This window comes from Salarias fasciatus, chromosome 22 (genome assembly GCF_902148845.1).
Source record: "Salarias fasciatus chromosome 22, fSalaFa1.1, whole genome shotgun sequence".
Lineage (NCBI taxonomy): Eukaryota > Metazoa > Chordata > Actinopteri > Blenniiformes > Blenniidae > Salarias > Salarias fasciatus.
The window spans coordinates 29,182,153-29,203,981 of record NC_043765.1 but is presented as its reverse complement, the minus strand read 5'-3'; the positions used below and the strand labels follow the sequence as shown (position 1 = coordinate 29,203,981).

The window sequence follows — 21,829 nt, the reverse complement described above, 5'->3', positions numbered from 1 at the left end:
CGGTGATTGAGGTTGGTTGTGCAGGTGGAACACGCCTCCTTCCCTGGGCTTACTGCATTGCTGTTGTTTCTCCTGGCCTGCTGCACGCACCCCCGATCCCAGCGGGTGGTGCTGCTATGAGGGCACAATGGAAAGGGTGCTGCTGGGCGGCTGTCTCCTCTCCTGAGCTCGACCCCAGCTGGTGCTCACAGGCTTGGTAGTATGGTATCCGCTGTGTAGGCAGCATATGACCTTCCCCCAGCTTATTGCATTACCATTGTTTTGACCTGTTGCGTGCACCCACTGCTCCCGGTGGGTGGCAGTGCAATGAAGGCAGACAGAGGTAGAAGCCGCCGAGCGCCCCCCCTCCTGGACGTAGCTTAGCTGAGCTACTCGTCCGGGGATCTGCATTTGCTATGCAGGTGGTGTACGCCCCCTGCAATCAGCTTACCGCACTGTTGTCTATTGACCGGTTGCGTACACACACCTCTTCCAGCGATGCCCTCACTACGGGGAAGAGGAAGTCATAGGGCGGCTGTGCCTTCTCCTGAGCGTGGCCTAGGGTTGGGCGGTATGAAGAAAATCTTATATCACGGTATCAGAAATTTCATATCACGGTAATGGTATATATCACGGTATGTATTTTTCCCCTGTAAATTCAAATAATTGCTTAGAAATAACCAAACTGTCACATTTGCTCATTTTCCTCTTATATTTTTTAAACTCCGGTTTATATAACTTCAATTATTTAAAAAATTAAAAAAAAACACACAACATGAAAGAAAAAAAAGACCTGAGTTTTTAGCGTCACTCCCGGAGCCGCTAGTCTCTGCGTCTGCCATTATGGCTCCCACCTCTCCGGGATACGCTGGTGTTGTTCGCGAGTGCACCCTGTGCTTACCTGACCAATGAAACGCAGCGAACAAACCCCGCATGACGTCGGGACGCGCTGTGAAAATGCACAAACGCACCCAAACAATTGGGCTCCAGCCGTCCTGTTAGCGAGTGAGACGACTGTACACTGGCTGCAGCAGACATCTGCTCTCTCTCCGGTATAAACGGTATGGCAAAATTTCAACCGGTATACACTTTTACACCGTCACACTAGTGGCCCAAATTTGGGTGAGTGCTGGTTTATTTGGCCTGGTTTTGGTTGACATCTGGCATTGTAAAGGCTTGGTTGAGGCCCACTTTTGGCAAACAGGAGCGGACCTCCCAAGTGCCATCATTCCATGCGGTACGTGGGCCGTATGAACATATCAGGTATGGGCCAGACATGGGCCACAAAAATTTTTGCTAGTGGCCCACATTTGGTTTAGTGCTGGTTTATTTGGCCGGTTTATGGTTGACATCTGGCAGTGTGAAGGCTTGATTGTGGCCCACTTTTGGCAAACAGGAGCGGACCTCCCAAGTGCCATCATTCCATGGGGTACGTGGGCCGTGTGAACATGTCAGGTATGGGCCAGATATAGGCCGAAAAATTTTTGCTATCTGGGCAGATCTTGTCGAGCCTACACCATGACAAAGTTCTAGGTCAAACATGAACACATCATATAAATGAAGCAGAACTGGTGTCGTGTGAATTTGTGGCTACATATTATTTTGGTACCTCCAGATATTGTGTTAAATGGTGGCATGCAGTGGTCCAGTCTTGGGACTCATCAGGGTCAAAGATGAAGATACCTTCTGAAGAAATGAAGAAATAACCAGACACGAGAAACAACTTGTGAAAAGTAGAGAACTAATGATCCTTTATTTTTTTAACCTGTGCCCCAAAATAGGCAAAACAAAATAAAAAAATAACAAAATTCTGACTCAGTGGAACACTTGTTGACCTCCAACGCTCACTGCAAAACAATCACGGCCCCAGCATCGTCTCATCTTCATCTGGCCCTTTAAGAAATGCACAAAAGAACATTTTGTTGACTCAGTAAAGCAGCTCTGTGGTTACTGGACATGGTTGCAGTGAAGTGCTAACTACAAAAACCTTATCATGAAACCAAACAAAAAAAAAGGTTTTTTTAAATAAAATGAATCTGAAGGTATCTGACCACTGACCCAATATCTGCTTGCTCAGACAACAATGAAAGATGGCACTGATACATGCCAAGTGAACTTGAGTAAAGCAGTTTGATCAAACACTCTGACAAACTTCACATTTAACCTGAAGTTACAGTAATAAAACATAGAGTTCAATTCATTTAGAATTGGGGAGATTTGTTCTGTACTTCACCCTCTTTTTCTTTTTTTTACATATGGTGACAGCTTCATCTTGATTTCTGCTGTAGAACAGCATCACACGGATACTGCAAAATAGGTATTGTAGCTGACTTACATGTGAGCTGTGTGGCACGCCTTTTCAGCACTGATCACTTTATCCTTACATAAAAGTGAATGTTAACTACCTAACATTTTTGCAGCACTGGCAACCTGACAAAACAATGTAACGTTCCAACAACAAGAGCTAAATGTTTCCAACAGACAGATTAATTCATTCTTTTATTTTTTGTTGAGGGACTTACCTCACCATGACTTCTCTTCTGTTCTGGATAGAAGTCACAGCTGCAGGTGTGCAGCAATTGCTTCCTTGCGTCCATTTGTCAATTCAAATATGATGCATTTAAAGGACTCGGTAATTTGGAAAACTCCGACTTGAAGCAGGAAAAACCATAACGGAAAGTAGAGTTTGAATAAAGATATGATCCTTCACGGCATACAGACTTAGTAGTGGACTTCATTAACAAAAAAAAAAAAACAAAAAAAAAACAAACAAACAAAACAAAACACAAAAAAAAACCTGTCACTGTGGGTGATATGTTCAGGTACATCATGGAACATTCCACTGAAAAAGGAATATAAAGTCATCTTATCTTATCGTATCGTATCTTATCTTATCTTATCTTATCTTATCTTATGTTTATGGTTTAGTTAATAACGGATGATCTGGACAAAAGAAAAGCAGTAGCAGTTTGCATAGCTATGCATGGTGGCGTAGTAGTTAATGCTCTCGTCTCACAGTAAGAGGGTCCTGGGTTCAAGTACTGGCCAGGGCTTGGGGCTTTTCTGTGTGGAGTTTGCATGGGTTCCCTATTCTGGCTTCCTCCCACAGTCCAAAAACATGCATGTCAGATTAATTGGTCACCCTAAATTGTCCCTAGTTTTAAATGTGAGTGTAATGGTTGTATGTTATATCTGTTGTACGTTGCTTTGGACAAAAGTGTCTGCTAATTGAAATTGTAGATACAACTAGGAGCAAGTAATAGTGGACAGCTGTTCAATGAGAGAAGCAAACTAACATTGCTTTTCTTGTCTTTTCTTGCCCTGCAACATTTGTACTTCACAAAGTATGGACCCCACCATGTTACATGCGGGCCACTTTAGGCTCACATCCAGATTAGTCGATGCTGACCACTGTCTTTCGGCCAAAACTTTCCCAAATGTGTTTCAGCAAAGATGGGCCATGTGCATTTTCTCATATGTGGGCCACTTTGGGCTCACATCCAGATTAGTCGATGCTGACTGCCTTCTTTCGGCCAAAACTGGCCCAAATGTGTATCAGCTAAGGTGGGCCATGCGCGTTTTCTCATATGTGGGCCACTTTAGGCTCACATCCAGATTAGTCGATGCTGATTGCCGTCTTTCAGCCAAAAGTGGCCCAAATGAGTTTCAGCAAAGGTGGGCCATGTGTGCCGAACCATATGTGGCCCAGCCTTGGTTCACCTGCAGAATAACTATTCCCTACTCTGCCACGTATTTGACAAACATGGGCCATATTTGTTTTATAAGGTATGGGCCAAATGTAGTATTTACCACATGGGCCAGTTTAGGCTTACATCTGTTTTTTGTGGCCCAGAAGAATGCCTACAGTGCCAGACTGTTGCCTGAAGTGGCCCACATCCGTATGCTATCTGGGAGTGTTCTGTCGCTCAGAATCCTCACGATCAATGTTGGTCATCAGGGCGTTAGATTATAACGGCGTTATTTTGTTCAGTAACAAATAATCTAATTAATTACTTTTCCCATCGTTACAGCGCCATTACCATTACTGAGAATATGAAGTGGCGCGTTACTACAATTAGATTCAATGAAATGCGAGTGTCCACTTCTGCCGCACACATCAGCTGCAGGAGAGAGCAGATAGGAGAGAGGGTGAGGGGAGGGGGTGATGAAGACACGATGATTCTTGGCTGGTGGGCGGATCATGCTCTGATCACGTGTCTCACTCGCTGCACGCGCTGACCGCCGGTAAACACAACAAGCTTGAGCCCAGGACGTTCAAAGGAGCGTTGTGAAATAGGAGGTGTCACTGGAGGACTTCATCCACGTCTGTCTCGAGCAACTCCAACCTTGTGAAGCACCTCACAGCAAGACATGCTAGAATGACACTTGTTGCTGCTGCTGCTGCTGCTAACCCCATGCTGACCCAAGCCCGAGCCCAAATGCAGCCAGAAGGGAGACGAGCCGCTCTGTTAAAACAAGCAACGCTCGATTTTTTGGGGCAGCAGGCGACCAGAGCCGAGCTGAACACACCGACTGCAGGTCCACTGGTACACAGTAGACCTAATATACAGTTACAGAGATTTGAACTACTTAATGGCCACAAGTTTAAATTTGTGTTGTCTTAACAGGCTCAGTTCAAATAAATACCAAATGTTCTAAAATACTGTATGAAGTGTTTTTATTCTTCAATCAGTTGATATAAACATCTTTTATGTTATAGATGTCATAGAATGTGGTAATGTATAGAACATGAAAAATAACGTCAGTTACTTTGTTGAGTAACTAGTTACTCTTACAGTGAGGTAACTGAGTTACTAATTCAATTACTTTTTGGGAGAAGTAATTTGTAATTCTAACTAATTACTTTTTAAAACACTGCTTCTCGATCACACGAGAAGTCTCTGTTCAAACTGATCCCGGGGTTGGACACCGGAACTTATGGCTGTTCCTGGGTCACCCAGGGGTCACAATTAAGTGACGTTGTTGGTTTACATACTTGAACTGTGCGTGTCCGAAGGGAACATTCCAATGCCTTCAGCACCGCATCTGGCACTCATCCGGGATTTAGAGAATCGTAGTTACAATTTTAACTTTCATTTTAGCTTCCAGGACACAGCATCATGGGAGAATCACCAATTTAAGAAGTGGAAGACACTTTCTTTTATTTTAAAAGACTTCATGATGGCCTCAGAGTTTGATCACTGTTTTGAGTGCTTACGTTGTAGCTGAAGCAACCAAAAAACTACCAATGTCTAAAGTAAGAACATGGAGTATAACTTTACTCATAAAAATAAATAGAATTACATTTTCAAAAAAGCACTCTGAATTGAAGTTTTGGTATTAACAGTCCCGAACTATACAGAAGCCTATATATCAGGGGTCGCCAATTAGATTTGGCAGCGGGCCACTTTTTGTTTGGGCACGTGAATCGCGGGGGGGGGGGGGGGGGGGGGACGTACGCATTTCCGCGTCCGCTTTGGAGCCTCCGCGCACCATCGATGCGCAGCTGTGCGCGTCCCATGCAGGCGCTGTGATCCACGCATCCTCGACAAGCTTTTCCGGCGCTACAGACTGTTTATCTGCTCCTTTATTACAGATTATTTAGAGAAAATTAAGCACATACATTGTCAGTACATTATCATTCATTATTAAAGTTTATTTAGCCTTTTTTTCCTGTTTCTGAATCGCGGCGGCGGCGCCGGAGCAATTAGATACTTATTTTACTTTTGACTTCTGTCTGCAGACCTTCTCTTCCCTCCAGACAGAGTCTGCTCTCTCTTTCCACCAGTTTTTCACTCTTTCGGTGTCTTTAAGTGGAGCCATCAGGCTGGAGCTCCGTCTGCTTTCACTTTTACCGTGATGTTTTGTTTGCTGTGGCGCTCTGGCGCAGGCGTACACCGCCGCGAGCTGCGCGCAATGCGCAACGCGGTCTCAAAATCTGGCTGCTGCGCGGACGTCCGCGGATCGGTCCGCGCGGACCCTAGCGGACAGGAATTCATGATGATTTTTACGTCACGCGGACCAACGCGCAACGCGCACCCACGCGGACATGTGAAGCATGGACGGGCTATGCGTGTGTATGTGCGTATGTGCGTTCGTGCGCGTGCGTGTTGGAATCCTCTCGCGGGCCGGATTGGACGGTTCGGCGGGCCGGATCTGGCCCGCGGGCCACCTATTGGGGAACCCTGCTATATATAATATACAAATGAAGTTTACTATTATTATCTCTGTCTGTATCAACAGGGTAATGAATTAAGTGCAGGAGTGCTGTGAGGAGTATTTTTTTTTTCATTTTTAGTTTTTAGTTTATTTAGCTTCTTCAATGAAAATATTATAAATTTCAGCATTTTACTGTATTTAGCCGATTTCTGTTCTGTTTTTTCCACCTATTTGAAATTTCATGGCTATGGTGAAATAAAGGTTAGTTTTAGATGGTAATTGTTCTTTTATTGAAATAAGATTTTAAACTGATGTCTCGGACCCAAAAAGCAAACTATTGTCACCAAAATATTCACAGGTCCAACTGTCTGTTTCTCCCCCTTTTCTTCACATCTTTTAAAAACCTTGTGAATCACAGTTTGTGCCTTGAAGCTGCCAACAGTTTTGTTAATCCTAATCTAAGTGACCAGATAAGTGACCAGAGAATGTAAGAAAAAATGATAATGGTGTTTAAAGTAAGTGAAGTAAATTAAGTGAAAAACAACAACGACTTTAAAAACGTGCTGAGCCAATCATCCCTCTTCTACCATCTGGGTCATCTGTGGGTCCATCCAGCATCCAGGTCTGCTTCATGAAGGCTCGTCTTCTCCTGTGGAGCTCTCTCTCTCTCTCCCATCTCTCTTTCAGGACTTCCTGCATCAGTCGGAGGTTTAATGTCTTCATGGATATATCATAATATCACATTTCATCTGGTTCTTAAACATGTTGATACCTTTGGAAACACAAAACAGTGTTTCCCAAACATCCATACACAGACCAGTGTGTGGCCCAGCAGCTCAGAATCAACTCCGAGCACCAATAATTCATTCCATTTCTTTCCCCAATGGGATTTTGAATTATGTTCCAATCAATGATCTCCTCATGCCTTCATGTAATGAGACCAATATTCCAGTTGACCAATTGAATTTCAATTTTGAGCTTGTATTTTAAAGCAGAACTATGCAAGATTTGCTTTAGCGCTCCCCCTACTGGTCTCTTGTGAAAGCTCACTGTTGTAAACATTCTCCGTATCACCCCCCCCCCCCCCCCTCCCCCACCCCCGCCCCGCGTGCAAAGAGCGTCCCACTCCTGTTTTCTTTTTTCCGCTCATCAGACAAAGGTTTTTTCTGTCTTTTTGGTTCTGCCATCTGTGAGCACCCAAGGGTGACGTTGCTAACGCTAGCGAGGGTTTTACGTGCTTTTATACTTGTAATCCCGTATGAGCGCCGTAAAGCAGGTTTGTTGTCGCGAGATGTAGTCGGGTCACTCCTCTGAAAGTTGCAAATGCTGTTTTCAGGACACAGACCCCGGGGGGAGGGGAGGGACCGGCGAATCACCGTGACAAGTCTTTGTTTACCCCCATATGGATTCTGAAAAACATTTATTGAGGTAAAAAAGTTGCATAGTTCTGCTTTAAAATACACATTAAAAATATATGTGAAAACTAATTTTGAATAGTATACTTTTGAAATTACACGTGAATTCACTTAGAATATATTTGAATTTGATTTATGTTGATAAACTGTGATTTGTAGTTATTACGGCTGCTGCCTCTGTGTGTCTTGGGTTTGATCCTGTTTGTCTCCCCCAGGTGTCCAGGCGTGGTGTTTGTCCTTTTTTTTTCCAGCTCTTCATCCAAGACCTCACCTGTCCTGCCAGCAGTCAATCCTGGACACCTGTCGCCAATCATCCCATCAGCCGATCATCCAATCAACCTCCAGTCCTGCCCCTATATATTGCTTTGCACCCTGTGTTTCTGGCGGTCTGTCTGTCTGTGTGAGAGGGAGAGCATTTTGACACTTTGACTAAAGTTTGTGACCTTTTGGTTTTTGCCCTCCTTAACCAAACTAGTGTTGGAGGGCCTATTTTTGTTAAAACCTACCCGTCCCCACCTAGTGTGTTTTGCAGTCAACCCCATTCTCTGCATTGTCTTCTTCCTTGGAGAAGGGCTCCAGGTAAGACACCCCGGGGTCTACATTCAGCGCGTAGGTGACTTTCTGTTTATACACACTAGGTAAGTGTGGGCGGCTGCCACGATCTTCTGTAGCAGGCAGGTAAGGTTCAGGCTTAGTTAGTTAGGGCTAGTCACTGGTTAAGATAGTTAAGGTCACAGGGTCGAGGTGTAGGGGAAGTTTAGGGTTTTTGTGGTTAGTGGCACCGCCCACAGGGCCCTTCTCCTAACGTCCTCCTGCCCTCCATTAGCTCTCCCCATTTTTGTTTCTACCAGCCTTTTGTTTTACGCCTGCTGACTGTGTTCTGGCATCTTTGTTGTAATTTGTAAAATTTGTAACACTGCTTCTGTTTAATTATATCCTTTGTTATATAAATTCCCTTTTTCCTATGGAAAAGGCCACCAAGTTCTTTTGTGTTGTGTACCTGGTTTTGCCCGCTCACCACCTGACGCTATTTACATCTGCCCAGTAGGCCTGCGCATAAGTGTTGCGTTTTCCCCCCTCACTCCTAGTTTGGCCATTTTTAACAACTTCAAGGGGGGACGTAACATAGTGGGGGCTCGTCCGGGAAAACCTTATTGTGTCCGGAGGCTTGTGTGTGGGTGTACTGTTGTGGACTGGTTCTGGTGGTGTGGCAGCCTTGTGTTTGGTTGGTATGGTGGAGTCCATTGTGCAACTGTTTATTGATACCCCAGCAGTAGAGCTGTTGGATAGATGCCGTGTACAGATTTACAGGCCATTGCAGAGCACTTTTCTATTCAACTGCCTAAGGGCTTGCTGAAGGCTGAGTTGACGCAGCATGTCAAGCAAGAGTTGGTGAAAGCTGGTGTGCTTGTGGTGGTGCCTGAGGTGGTGTCTTCTACTCCTTTCCCTGGGGTGGAGGAAATCTCCCCTAGTGGTGGAAGGCTCCCACAGCCTGACCTGGAGTTGGAGGCTGATGCGCAGGCTGCGCCAGAGGTGTTAGTTCCCCGATCGTGCCTGTTGCTCCCGGCGTGTTGGCTGCCTCGGATGTTTTGGTTGCCCCTCCAGAAGTCCCTCGGACCATGCCTCGGTTCAGCCCAACTCGGTTGTCCCCTCCTGAGACGTCTGATAAAGCTCGGTTACGTCTCCGTATGGCTTCTCTTGAGTTGCAACACCGTGAGAGAGAGCGTAGAGAGAGGGCCGAGTATGAGCATAAACTGCAGCTCAGGAAGCTGGAACTGGAGGCTGAGGTCCAGAAGAGGCGTGTGGAGAGGAGGAGAAGGTAGCCCTGGCTCATGCCAGAGTGTCAAGCAGTCGTATGCCTGATGCCTCCAGCCCCTCTGCATTCGCCACAGCCAGCCCACCCGACCAGTTTGATGTGACAAAAAACATTTCTCTTGTTCCGCCCTTCAGAGAATCTGAAGTAGACTCTTACTTTGGAGTGTTTGAGCGTATAGCAGCAGCTCTTAAGTGGCCTGAGGAGATGTGGCCGCTGTTGCTACACTGCAAACTAACTGGTAAAGCCCAAGAGGTTGTCTCTGCTTTGTCTTTAGAAGACAGTTTAAAGTATGATAAGGTGAAAGCTACAGTGTTAAGGGCCTATGAACTGGTCCCAGAGGCCTACCGACAGGGGTTCCGTCAGCATAAGAAGGCGACGAATCAAACTTTTGTTGAATTTGCCCGTGAGAAGGAGCAATTATATGATCGTTGGTTACAGGCTAGCAAAGTGACAGATTTCGCGTCCCTTCGAGAACTCAACCTCCTTGAAGAGTTCAAAAGTTGTGTCCCGGAGAAGTTTGTTGTATACTGTAATGAACAAAAAGTCACTACATTGTCCCAGGCAGCAGTACTAGCTGATGAGTTTGCTTTGACCCACAAAACTGTGTTCACAGCACCTCGTGTGGAGACACGGAGAGTTGTCTCGCCTCCTGTACAGTCTGGTCCGTCCCAAGTCGCTTCTGGCTCAAAAGGGACAGGTGCTCGTGAGTGTTTCTACTGTCATAAAGTGGGCCATTTAATTCAAGACTGTAGGAAACACTTTCAGGCGGAGAAAAGGTCTCCTTCTTCACCCAACGGTAAAAAGCCTGTGGTGCTGGTCAAAACTAAGCCTGTTGCTCGTGAGGTATCTGGTGGGTGTGCTGACTCTCCAGATCCCAGTTATGCGCCATTTATTTTCCCTGGGTCTGTGTCTCTATGTGACAGTTCTGAGGAAGTGCCCATTCACATTCTGCGTGACACTGGAGCAGCGCAGTCAGTGATTCTAGTTGACGTGTTGCCCTGGTCAGAGGCTTCTTCCTGTGGATACAGTTTACTTTTACAGGGAATTGAAATGGGACATGTGCCGGTGCCACTACATTCTGTTAAGTTGCGCTCAAAGTTGATTAGTGACCAATTTAAGGTTGCGCTGCAGCACTCTCTCCCTGTGAAAGGAGTGTCATTAATCATGGGAAATGATATCGCCGGTGGGTTGGTGTCACCTGTGATTGAAGTCTTTGCTCCTCCCAATAAACCCATGTGTTTAGACACTCTGGGAGAAGATTTCCCATCTGCCTTCCCTGCTTGTGTGTTTACCCGTGCCCAGTCATGGAGGTTAGGGGAGGAAGTGTGTGGATTAGAGGATACTGTGCTTTGTCCTTTATTCCAGTCTGCTGAAAATGTGTCACCTTCCAGTCCTGTGAAGAACCAAGACTCGGTTAAGCAGGTGAAATCATTAACTGATGAGTTAGTGCTCCCAGTGACAGGTGATACTCTCAGAAAAGCTCAAAAGCAGGATCCTAGCTTAACCAACTGTGTTTCTGCAGCGGTAAGCTCAGAAGAGGCTTCTACGAAGAAGGTAGCCTATGTGCTAGAGGATGGTCTTTTGTTGCGTACCTGGATGCCTAGGAAGGATACGGACAAGGTTTTGGATTCTGTGAAGCAGGTTGTTGTTCCAAAGCCGTTCCGTGCTCAAGTGTTGGCGTTAGCCCATGACAGTCCCTGGTCCGGTCATCTAGGTGTCACAAAAACTTATGACCGAATCCTCAAGCACTTCTTTTGGCCAGGGTTAAAGAAAGATGTAGCTACACATTGTAGGACCTGTCATACCTGCCAGATTGTGGGTAAACCTAACCAGGTTGTCTCCCCAGCTCCTCTCTGCCCAATACCAGTCATGGCAGAGCCGTTCGAGCGCGTCATTGTGGACTGCGTAGGTCCACTGCCTCGAACAAAAGCAGGTAATCAGTTTCTAATAACAATTATGTGTACCGCTACCCGTTTTCCTGAAGCCATTCCAGTATGCAAAATAACTGCTAAAGTTGTCATTGCTCTCCTCACGAAATTTTTCTCTACATTTGGCCTACCAAAGATAGTCCAGACAGATCAGGGTTCCAATTTCCTGTCAAAGTTGTTTTCCCAGGTTCTCAAAACCCTGAACATCACTCATAAAGTGTCAAGTGCCTATCATCCTCAGAGTCAGGGGGCGTTGGAAAGATGGCACCAGACTCTAAAGTCCACCCTCCGCAAGTACTGCTTGGACACCAGCAAGGACTGGGATGAAGGTATTCCCTTCGTGTTGTTTGGTCTCCGTGAAACTGTGCAGGAATCCCTCAAGTTTAGTCCTGCAGAGTTGGTCTTTGGACATACCGTACGAGGCCCGTTGAAAGTTTTGAAAGAGAGAATGATCTCCACAGATCCAGCTCCAAGAAGTGTGCTGGATTATGTCAGCAAAGTGAGAGAGCGATTACATCATGCTTGTGCCTTAGCTAAGGAGGTGTTGTCATCTTCCCAGGAAACCATGAAGACTCGTTATGATAAAACGGCTGTTCCACGAGCTCTCCAGCCAGGTGATAGTTTTGGTGCTGTTGCCAGTCCCTGGTTCTGCCCTGTCTGCCCGCTTCAGTGGTCCATATATGGTGGAGAAAAAACTCAGCGACACGGACTATGTGAAACAGACGCCCGACCGGAGACGTCAGACCAGAGTGTGTCATATTAATATGCTTAAACTGTATCACACAAGAGATGGAGAGCCGTCTAATGATGGTCCTGTTCCGTGTTGAATGTCACCGCTCATGGTGATGCTGATGATGATGGCCTTGACCTGCGGACTCAGCCACATCAGTGTGCCAGGTTAAGTAACTCGGAGGTGTTAAACTCTCTTCGAGAACATTTGACTCACTTAAGCAAAGTGCAGCAGGATGATGTGGTGAAACTGATTGACTCCTATCCCAGTTTGTTTTCAGATGTGCCCACACGCACTTCAGTTCTGTCCCACGACATAGATGTCCATAACGCGGTGCCGATTAAGCAGCATGTCTACCGAGTGAACCAAGGTAAACGTAAGATCATGCAGCAGGAGGTTGCGTACCTAATAGAGAATGGTCTGGCCATTCCCAGTACTAGTCCATGGAGCTCCCCCTGTCTGCTGATTCCTAAACCTGATGGTACCAGCCGGTTTTGCACAGATTATCGCAAGGTAAATGCAGTCACAGTCCCTGACTCTTTTCCTTTGCCCCGCATCGATGACTGTGTAGACACCGTTGGAAATGCTGTTTTTGTCACGAAATTGGATTTATTAAAGGGTTACTGGCAGGTTCCACTAACATCTAGAGCTTCTGACATCTCTGCCTTTGTAACTCCTGACAATTTTCTCCAGTACACAGTGATGGCATTCGGCATGCGCAATGCTCCAGCAACCTTCCAGCGTCTCGTTAATACAGTTGTAGGTGATGTCCCGAACTGTACCGCTTACATAGACGACCTGGTCATCCATTCTACTACCTGGACAGAGCATCTGACATCGCTGAGGGCAGTTTTCCAACGGTTGGCCGATGTCCAGTTAACGATCAACTTAGCTAAATGCGAGTTTGGAAAGGCCACAGTCACATACCTCGGGAAGGAGGTAGGCCGCAGTCAGGTGAGACCAATAGCAGCAAAGGTCTCTGCCATTGCTGACTTTCCTGCTCCTGCAACCCGTAGACAGTTGCGCAGATTCCTAGGTATGGCCGGCTACTACAGAGGATTCTGTCGTAACTTTGCTACTGTTGCAGCTCCCCTCACTGGTCTGCTGAGTCCCTCTGTACAATTTCACTGGTCTGGTGAGTGCCAATCTGCATTTGACTCCATCAAAACACTGCTGTGTAGCTCTCCTGTTCTGTCTGCCCCAGATTTTGAGCGACCGTTCAAGCTGCACGTGGACGCAAGTTCTGTTGGTGCTGGTGCTGTTCTTGTTCAAGAAGATACCGAAGGAATTGATCACCCTGTCTGTTTCTTTTCCCGCAAGTTCACCCAGGCCCAGACTAGATATTCCACCATCGAGCAGGAGACGCTAGCTTTACTTTTAGCATTGCAGTATTTTGAAGTATATCTTGGCTCCAGTCCATTTGACGTTGAGGTTTTCACTGATCATAATCCTCTGGTGTTCCTGAATCGCATGTATAACCATAATCAGTGCCTCATGCGCTGGGCATTAATGGTTCAGGGTGTTCCGCTGGTTGTACGCCACAAGAAAAGTTCGGAGAATGTGGTTGTGGATGCCCTTTCTCGGGCCTACTCTTAGGTAAGATAATGAACTCTGATTATTTTGAGCTGCGCATGGATACAATACATATGATGCAAAAGTGATTTTTGTCATAGATGTATCCTAGAGGGGTCCTGGATCTTGTAGTTATCACAATCCCACAGGATTGCTCTTAAGGGTGGGGGTGTTACAGCTGCTGCCTCTGTGTGTCTTGGGTTTGATCCTGTTTGTCTCCCCCAGGTGTTCAGGCGTGGTGTTTGTCCTTTTTTTTCCAGCTCTTCATCCAAGACCTCACCTGTCCTGCCAGCAGTCAATCCTGGACACCTGTCGCCAATCATCCCATCAGCCGATCATCCAATCAACCTCCAGTCCTGCCCCTATATATTGCTTTGCACCCTGTCTTTCTGGCGGTCTGTCTGTCTGTCTGTGTGAGAGGGAGAAATCACTTGTTCGTTTGGAGAGCATTTTGACACTTTGACTAAAGTTTGTGACCTTTTGGTTTTTGCCCTCCTTAACCAAACTAGTGTTGGAGGGCCTATTTTTGTTAAAACCTACCCGTCCCCACCTAGTGTGTTTTGTAGTCAACCCCATTCTCTGTATTGTCTTCTTCCTTGGAGAAGGGCTCCAGGTAAGACACCCCGGGGTCTACATTCAGTGCGTAGGTGACTTTGTTTATACACACTAGGTAGGTGTGGGCGGCTGCCACGATCTTCTGTAGCAGGCAGGTAAGGTTCAGGCTTAGTTAGTTAGTTAGGGCTAGTCACTGGTTAAGATAGTTAAAGTCACAGGGTCGAGGTGTAGGGGAAGTTTAGGGTTTTTGTTGTTAGTGGCACCGCCCACAGGGCCCTTCTCCTAACGTCCTCCTGCCCTCCATTAGCTCTCCCCATTTTTGTTTCTACAAGCCTTTTGTTTTACACCTGCTGGCTGCGTTCTGGCATCTTTGTTGTAATTTGTAAAATTTGTAACACTGCTTCTGTTTAATTATATCCTTTGTTATATAAATTCCCTTTTTCCTATGGAAAAGGCCACCAAGTTCTTTTGTGTTGTGTACCTGGTTTTGCCCGCTCACCACCGACGCTATTTACATCTGCCCAGTAGGCCTGCGCATAAGTGTTGCGTTTTCCCCCCTCACTCCCAGCTTGGCCATTTTTAACAACTTCAAGGGGGGACGTAACAGTAGTACAATTATTTCAAAGTGTGTTAAAAGTGTCAGTGTGAAAGCTTAATGTTAGTATTGTTGGTTCCATCGATCTCGAGAGATCATGGACAAGCCAGGATGAAGTTCTGAAGGAACCGAGATGCCGAGTCAGCACGTCCCCCTTCTCATCCTCGCTGGTAGTGTCCAGCGGAAGCTACAGGCCCATACAGTTGGTACCAACTTGGCTAAAGCAGTTGCCAGTAGGAGCTCCAAGGCGAGAACCAACCGCCTTCAGGGCTGTACTCCATATTTTTTCTGCAGGGGAGGGTCTCCCTTAGCCTTTGTCACTCCCATGATGGCCACAAGGCAGTGGTGCTATTTTACCCATAGCTGGGGGTTGCAATATGCAGACAGGGGGAGACAGGAATCAAACCAACAACCTCTCGATTGTAAGACGACTGCTCTCCCCACAGCTGCCTCAATGTCATTATCCTTGTTATATATTTACAAAAGGTGCAATTTGTGGAAGTATATTGTCAATATAGGAGTGAAAGTATGAATAAACTGAGAATATAATAAAGTCCTCTTTTGTGTCACCAGGGGAGCAGAAGTTGAAGCTTGACATTCCAGCTGAACGACGGCTGGAAGGTGAAGTGAAGCTGCTGCATTTCCTGAATGAAGTCAAGTTGTGACGTCCTCTCCCTTCTCTCCACACTGAGTCACTGCCTCCTCCTCTTTCACAGATCTCACAGCTGAGGGATCCCTGACGTCTCTGAGCTGCAGGGGGCAGCAGCTCACCAGCAGAACCAGGGCAGACCAGCGTTCACAGGAGCAGGAAACCAGAGGAGGGTTGGGCTTCAAAGCTGCTGAGCAGGAAGAGATACTCTTCAAACACTGGCTGTTGTTGAGAGGAGGAAATGGCTCAGGGAGGAGCTCAGATGGATCCACTAAAGTTCTCTTGTTCCATCTGTCTGGATCCCCTGAAGGATCCGGTGACGGTTCCCTGTGGACACAGCTACTGCAGCAACTGTATTAATGGACACTGGGATGAAGAGCAAAACAAGGGAATCTACAGCTGTCCTCAGTGCAGGAAGGAGTTCATGCAGAGACCAGACCTGGAGATAAACTTCATGTTGGCAGAGTTAGTGGAGGATCTGAAGAAGACTGGACTCCAAGCTGCTGCAGCTGATCTCTGCTCTGCTGGACCTGAAGATGTGGCCTGTGATGTTTGCTCTGGGAGGAAGCTGAAAGCCGTCAAGTCCTGTCTGGTCTGTGTGGCCTCTTACTGTGAGGAACACCTCCAAGGTCACTACGAAGCAGCTCCATTGAAGAAACACCAGCTGGTGGAGCCCTCCAAGAAGCTCCAGGAGAAGATCTGCTCTCTTCTCGATGAGGTGAAGAAGATTTTCTGTCGCACTGATCAGCAGTGTATCTGTTACCTCTGCACCATGGACCAACACAGAGGCCATGAAACAGTCCCAGCTGCAGCAGAAAGGAGCCAGAAGCAGAAGGAGCTGGAGGGGAGTCGACTAAACATCCAGCAGAGAATCCAGGAGCGAGAGAAAGACGTGAAGCTGCTTCAGCAGCAGATGTTTGCCATCAATGTCTCTGCTGATGAAGCAGTGGAGCACAGCGAGGAGAGCTTCACCCAGATGATCCGTCTCCTCCAGAAAAGAAGCCTTGAGGTGAAGCGGCAGCTCAGATCCCAGCAGCAAACTGCAGTGGGTGGACTCAAAGAGCTTGAGGAGAAGCTGCAGCAGGAGATCGCTGAGCTGAAGAGGAAAGACGTCCAGCTGGAGCAGCTGGCTCACACAGAGGACCACACCGAGTTTCTCCACAGCTACACCTCAGTGTCAGCACTCAGTGAGCCCACACACTCCTGCAGCATCCAGACTGCTCCTCTCAGATACTTTGAGGATGTGGCAGCAGTTGTGTCAGAGAGCAGAGAGAAATTCCAGGACTTCCTGAGAGAGAATGAAGAGGAGATGTTACTGCTACAACCACAGCCAGAGAGCAGAGCAGACTTCTTACAATATTCACAGCAGATCACTCTGGATCCAAACTCTGTGAACAGAGAGCTGAAATTATCTGATGGAGACAGAAAAGTAACTTGTACAGAGGAAGATCAGCCTTATTCTGATCATCCAGACAGATTCACTGAATATCGTCAGGTTCTGAGCAGAGAGAGTCTGACTGGACGTAGTTACTGGGAGGTGGAGAGGAGAAGAGGAGTTTTTGTAGCAGTCACATACAAGAACATCAGCAGAGCAGGGAGGGAGAAGGAATGTGTGTTTGGAGGTGATGACAAATCTTGGGCTTTAGATTGTGTCTCTGACACTTTTAGTTTTTATCACAACAACATCCAAACTCCCGTCTCAGGTCCTTGGTCCTCCAGAGTGGGAGTGTACCTGGATCACAGAGCAGGTATTCTGTCTTTCTACAGTGTCTCTGAAACCATGACTCTCCTCCTCAGAGTCCAGACCTCCTTCACTCAGCCGCTACATGCTGGAGTTTATGTTTGTCCTGGATCCTCAGCAGAGTTCCTGAAACCTGAGTAGAGGACTCCATCAGACCTCCTGGTGGGGTTTTCTAAAGGAGCCTCCACATTTTCTGAGCTGAGGCGTTGATGAGATTTCTGACAGGAAGTACATTGAAACCAACAGATGGTCGGCCGTCTTCTCAGAGACTTTCTACGGGGACAAAAGGATGTGAGACGAGTGTGGAGAGACAGAAAGGAGCTGAGTTAGTGGAGGAAAAAACATGGCGGCTGCAGCCATCAGTCCCCTCACTGATTCCTCAACAGAGGCTTTTCTAATAGTTGGACTCATTTTTCAAGCTTCTCAAAGAGGAAGTTCTTCTTCATGTACTACAGGAAGCTGCAGCTTTTCACACTTTGGGGGATTAGAAGTGGAAATTAGGAGCTTTCACATGTTTGGATTGATCAGTCTTTCTTGTTTCATGATTCTTTTCTGACATTTGATCCTTCAGAGTGAAGATTTGTGGATTTTCTTGAACAGTGAACTGATTGTTTTGGCTTTTTGGATCTTCATCTGTCACCAAGTGGCAGGAAGTTTGATTCCTTTAGCTGGAAATGACTCCAGTCGACAACACACACACACACACACACACACACACACACACACACACACACACACACACACACACACACAGGTTTCTTTTAAAGACATTAAATCAGTCATAAAGTGAAATGCTACTTTATTGTCGATTTGTTTCTTTTTCAAAGGTTTTTGCTTCAAATGTTGTTTGTGTGACACCAAGAGAAACCAAGTCAGTCAACATGGAGCCTTTAATAAAATACATTCAGTCATCATTCTTATCTGGACTTTATTTGTTAGGGTTAGCCGAACAAAACTGTTAGCTGGTTCAACACAGGTAAGCTCGGCAGCTAACAAAAGTTAAGCTAGTAGGCTTAAAAAAGTTAAGCTAGTTGGCTAATAACAGTTAAGCTAGTTGGCTAACAAAAGTTAAGCTAGTTGGCTAACAAAAGCTAAGCTAGTTGGCTAACAAAAGTTAAGCTAGTTGGCTTAAAAAAGTTAAGCTAGTTGGCTAACAACAGTTAAGCTAGTTGGCTAACAAATGTTAAGCTAGTTGGCTAACAAAAGTTAAGCTAGTTGGCTAAACACAGGTAAGCTAGCTGGCTAAACACAGTAAGCTAGGTGGCTAATCACAGTAAGCTAGTCGTCTCCTCTGTCTGTGCTGGTTCTTCATGAATGACAGTGGAAACTCCAGTTGTTGATGTTCTAGATCATCAATCTCAGGGACTGATTTGTTTTGAAGGAGGAGAACAAATCATGGAGGAGCTCCTCCTGGCTGTGCAGTGAGTCGGCAGCAACCCAGGACTTTTCACAGGAGAGGTGGAACAGCCAAGGTTCCTGGCAATGGAAGAAGAGGAGCAGAAGGAGCCTTGAGGAGGTGCTGGAGGAAGAGGACCTGGATGCTGAGGAGCTCTTTGGAGTTCTTTAGAGAGAATGGGCGGCCTGGAGGTTCTCCTCCTGAGTGCTGGGATGATATCAACACTCTGCTCAAACCCTAAAACCCTAAAACATTAAAACCCTCCCTGGAGCCTGGAAGCTGCAGCTCTACCACCCCCATGTGGCTGCAGGGCCCCACACCTTTCTGTCTTATTTGTTTCATATATTTACTTAAATCTCGTCCAACAGGAGCCACTCAGAGCGATCTGTCCACTGCCCATAACACACTGACTGCAGACTTTACTGACACTCACGGAGGACCTCTGCTGGCCAAACCTATGTTTGCTTCACAATAGAGCCAAATAGTAACAGTATTTTATCAGTAGAGGTGATTTAGAAAAATCTTCACTGCCATTAAACATCGTAGCTAAACATCTCAAATAACATCTCTCCATATTAAGACCCTCCTACCTTTGGAATGACCGAGCTGTGCTCACTGATCCTGACAGCTGCCATGTTTCCATCTGACTGCTGCCCAAACACAAACCGAGGTGGAGATGGAGACGAGGCTGCCGGCTGACTCTGTCCTGCTTCTGTGCCGTGAACCTCATATTGACCACGGTCACAGAGATCAAAGGAGCTGAAACTCCCATCATCCATGGGGAAAACTGCAATGTTGCTGCATCAGTGATGTGGAGGTGAGACAATCCAATCACATTTCAGCAACAGCTCTAAGAACACCGTTCTCATTGATTTCCAGGGAGCTGTCAGTAGATGGCGCTCTCTTTCCTCTACTCCAGGCCTTCTGGACGCTGGGAAAAACCTCCAGGAAAATCAGCTTTGAATTTCCTGAGACTCTGCAGCCAGTCCCTGGACACCAGTGTCCCATCCAGGAAGACAGGCCCAGTACTCATTGCTCAGCTTCTACTTTATTGTTTTTATTTTAGCGCTGTATGGACCACGGCCACGTCTTGATGGCTCCTGCATTTTGATAGGCTGTGACGATGACGAGAGGCATTATGATTGGCTGCTCTGGCAGTCGTTAACAGATACAGGTAAAGTTAGCTTTCAGAGTTAGCTTTCAAAAGGCGTGTTTTTCCGCAGCATCTCCAGATGTGTGACTCTCTGGAGAAAAGGCAAACATCAGGACGGAGTCTCCACTGTGACCCACCAAGATGGAACAGGAAGTCTGAGAGGACCAGGCTGCTCTGATCCAGAAACATCCAGTCCCCTTCAGTTTGAGTGGATTCACTCGGGGATTCTCTAAAGCAAATATCCGGCATCGGCAGATGGAAGGTGTGGATTCCAGACTGGAAGTGGAAGTTGCTGGAGCGATTGCTGAGGGGAGCCACAGTCAGTCTTGCTGCAGGGCCAAAGTCAGCTGATCATCCTGTTTCTAGTGTTTCTACATGCCCCCTATACACACATCCACACTCTGTGAGTTGTTGCTGAGGATGTGTAGATGGTTGTTCTCCTGTGACTGGAGCGTTCCACTCAGACAGAACTTCAACCATCAAGCAGCCACATCCTGCAGATGGTTACCATGGAAGTGTTCCAGCTGTCGTCATGTCAGATGATGGTGAGGATCACATTGTTCTTGTTGTTTCTTCTTTAGAGATGAAGGAACGTGGATCCAGAGCCACACAGAGCAGAACACATGGAGCACAAGCTGCACACTGACCAGAGGGAGGAACTGCTCATGTCTGGGGCAACCCTTGACCTTTCACTGATGGGTGTTCCAGTCAGACCGTCAGCCGCTCTACCATGCCAGTGAAAAACAGCTGGACCATATATCAGGAGGTTTACAGGAAGCTTCAGCCTTTCAGAGCATCAGTACATCTGACACACCGGGGAAAAGAGTTTCACTCTCTGGAAATGGAGACAGACACAAGTGAAGCAGTGAGAGAGAGAGAGAGAGAGAGAGAGAGAGAGAGAGAGAGAGAGAGAGAGAGAGAGAGAGAGAGAGAGAGAGAGAGAGAGAGACTTTGACTTTTCAACAATCCTTTATTTAAACAAGACTGGATTGTATCAAGTCAACGTTAACATATACAAAATGCCAAATCGAAAGAGATTAAAAAAATACAAGGAATAAATAAATAAATAAAAAGTCAACCATTCTCTGCCACATATTACAGCAAAACATCTGCAAAAATTATTTTTGAATCTCTAACAGAGAACAAGACACCATCATGATCCCAGGTGTTTTTAAAAGTCTCCAAGTCCTCCATTTTGAAGTAATACCTGTGCTGAAACTGTATGTGAGTTCTCACAAGCTTCTTGAACAGCAGTAGAGCATCACATCTCCCTTCTCCCTTGATCTTCTCCTTCCTGCTCAGGTAAATTGCCATTTTTGCCTGTCCAAAAATGAAATTCAACAATCTCCCCTTCCTCTTCTTCCCATAAGAAAAACCAAAAATGAACATTAACTCAGTAAAGTGCTCTTTGAACCGGCTCACTAAAGTGCTGAGTGCTCTGAACAGTGGAGCTAATCTGGAACACTGGGCAAAACAGTGAAAAACGGTTTCTCTCATAGAACAGAAAGGACAACCATCTGGAACCGAAGGATTGATCACTGACACAAAGGCATTGACTGCTAAAATCCCATGTAAAACACGCCAGTGCAAATCTCCAACATTTTTTGTCAATGGTGGTTTATAGAAAACATTCCAGGCTGGTTTAACCTCTGGTTTCACTTTCAGAAAAGCTCTCCATGGTGTGTCTGCCCTTCCTTTGAGTTTTTCTTTGTTTAAAGCCTTTACACACCCCTGGTAAAGACCCTTCCCATTAGCAGAGTCCAGAGACATCCACACACAGCCACTGAGCAGAGGGTCTGCCATGCCACAGTCTGGAAGATTTGCTTTGATCGCCACCCTAGGAAATGGATCAGAAGCGTCAGGTGTTATTTCGCCATTAGACCACTGTTGCAGGAGCGCCCTGTCCTCTTTGGAAAACGCCCTCCTGAACTTCTCCAGGATGGCACCAACTGTCCGGACAGACCGGACCTCCAGCCTCTCCGCCAAGGCCTCCGCATTGTCCAAGTTCTCTCCCGCCAGCTGCAGCAGATGTTGAACCATTGTTACTCGTTTCTGGAAGAAAACTGCAGACATTAGCGGGGCGTCTTTCCATGGCGTTCCCAGACGTGCTCCTTGGAGTATGGGTTCCTTCAGCAGCCAGT

General features: G+C 46.5%; 1 protein-coding gene across 1 annotated transcript; it reads left to right on the top strand.

The window, feature by feature from the left end:
• Positions 1-14,732: 14,732 nt before the first annotated feature.
• LOC115408994 (tripartite motif-containing protein 16-like) lies at positions 14,733-18,053 on the top strand. Its single transcript, XM_030119955.1, has 2 exons — positions 14,733-15,370; positions 15,466-18,053. Exon 2 carries the CDS (start codon positions 15,640-15,642, stop codon positions 17,278-17,280), a length of 1,641 nt encoding a protein of 546 aa, XP_029975815.1. The 5' UTR covers positions 14,733-15,370; positions 15,466-15,639; the 3' UTR covers positions 17,281-18,053.
• The last annotated feature ends 3,776 nt before the right edge of the window (positions 18,054-21,829 follow it).

Coding starts and splice junctions, on each gene's coding strand:
- LOC115408994 (XM_030119955.1), top strand. CDS start 15,640: ATGGCTCAGGGAGGAGCTCAGATGGATCCACTAAAGTTCTCTTGTTCC.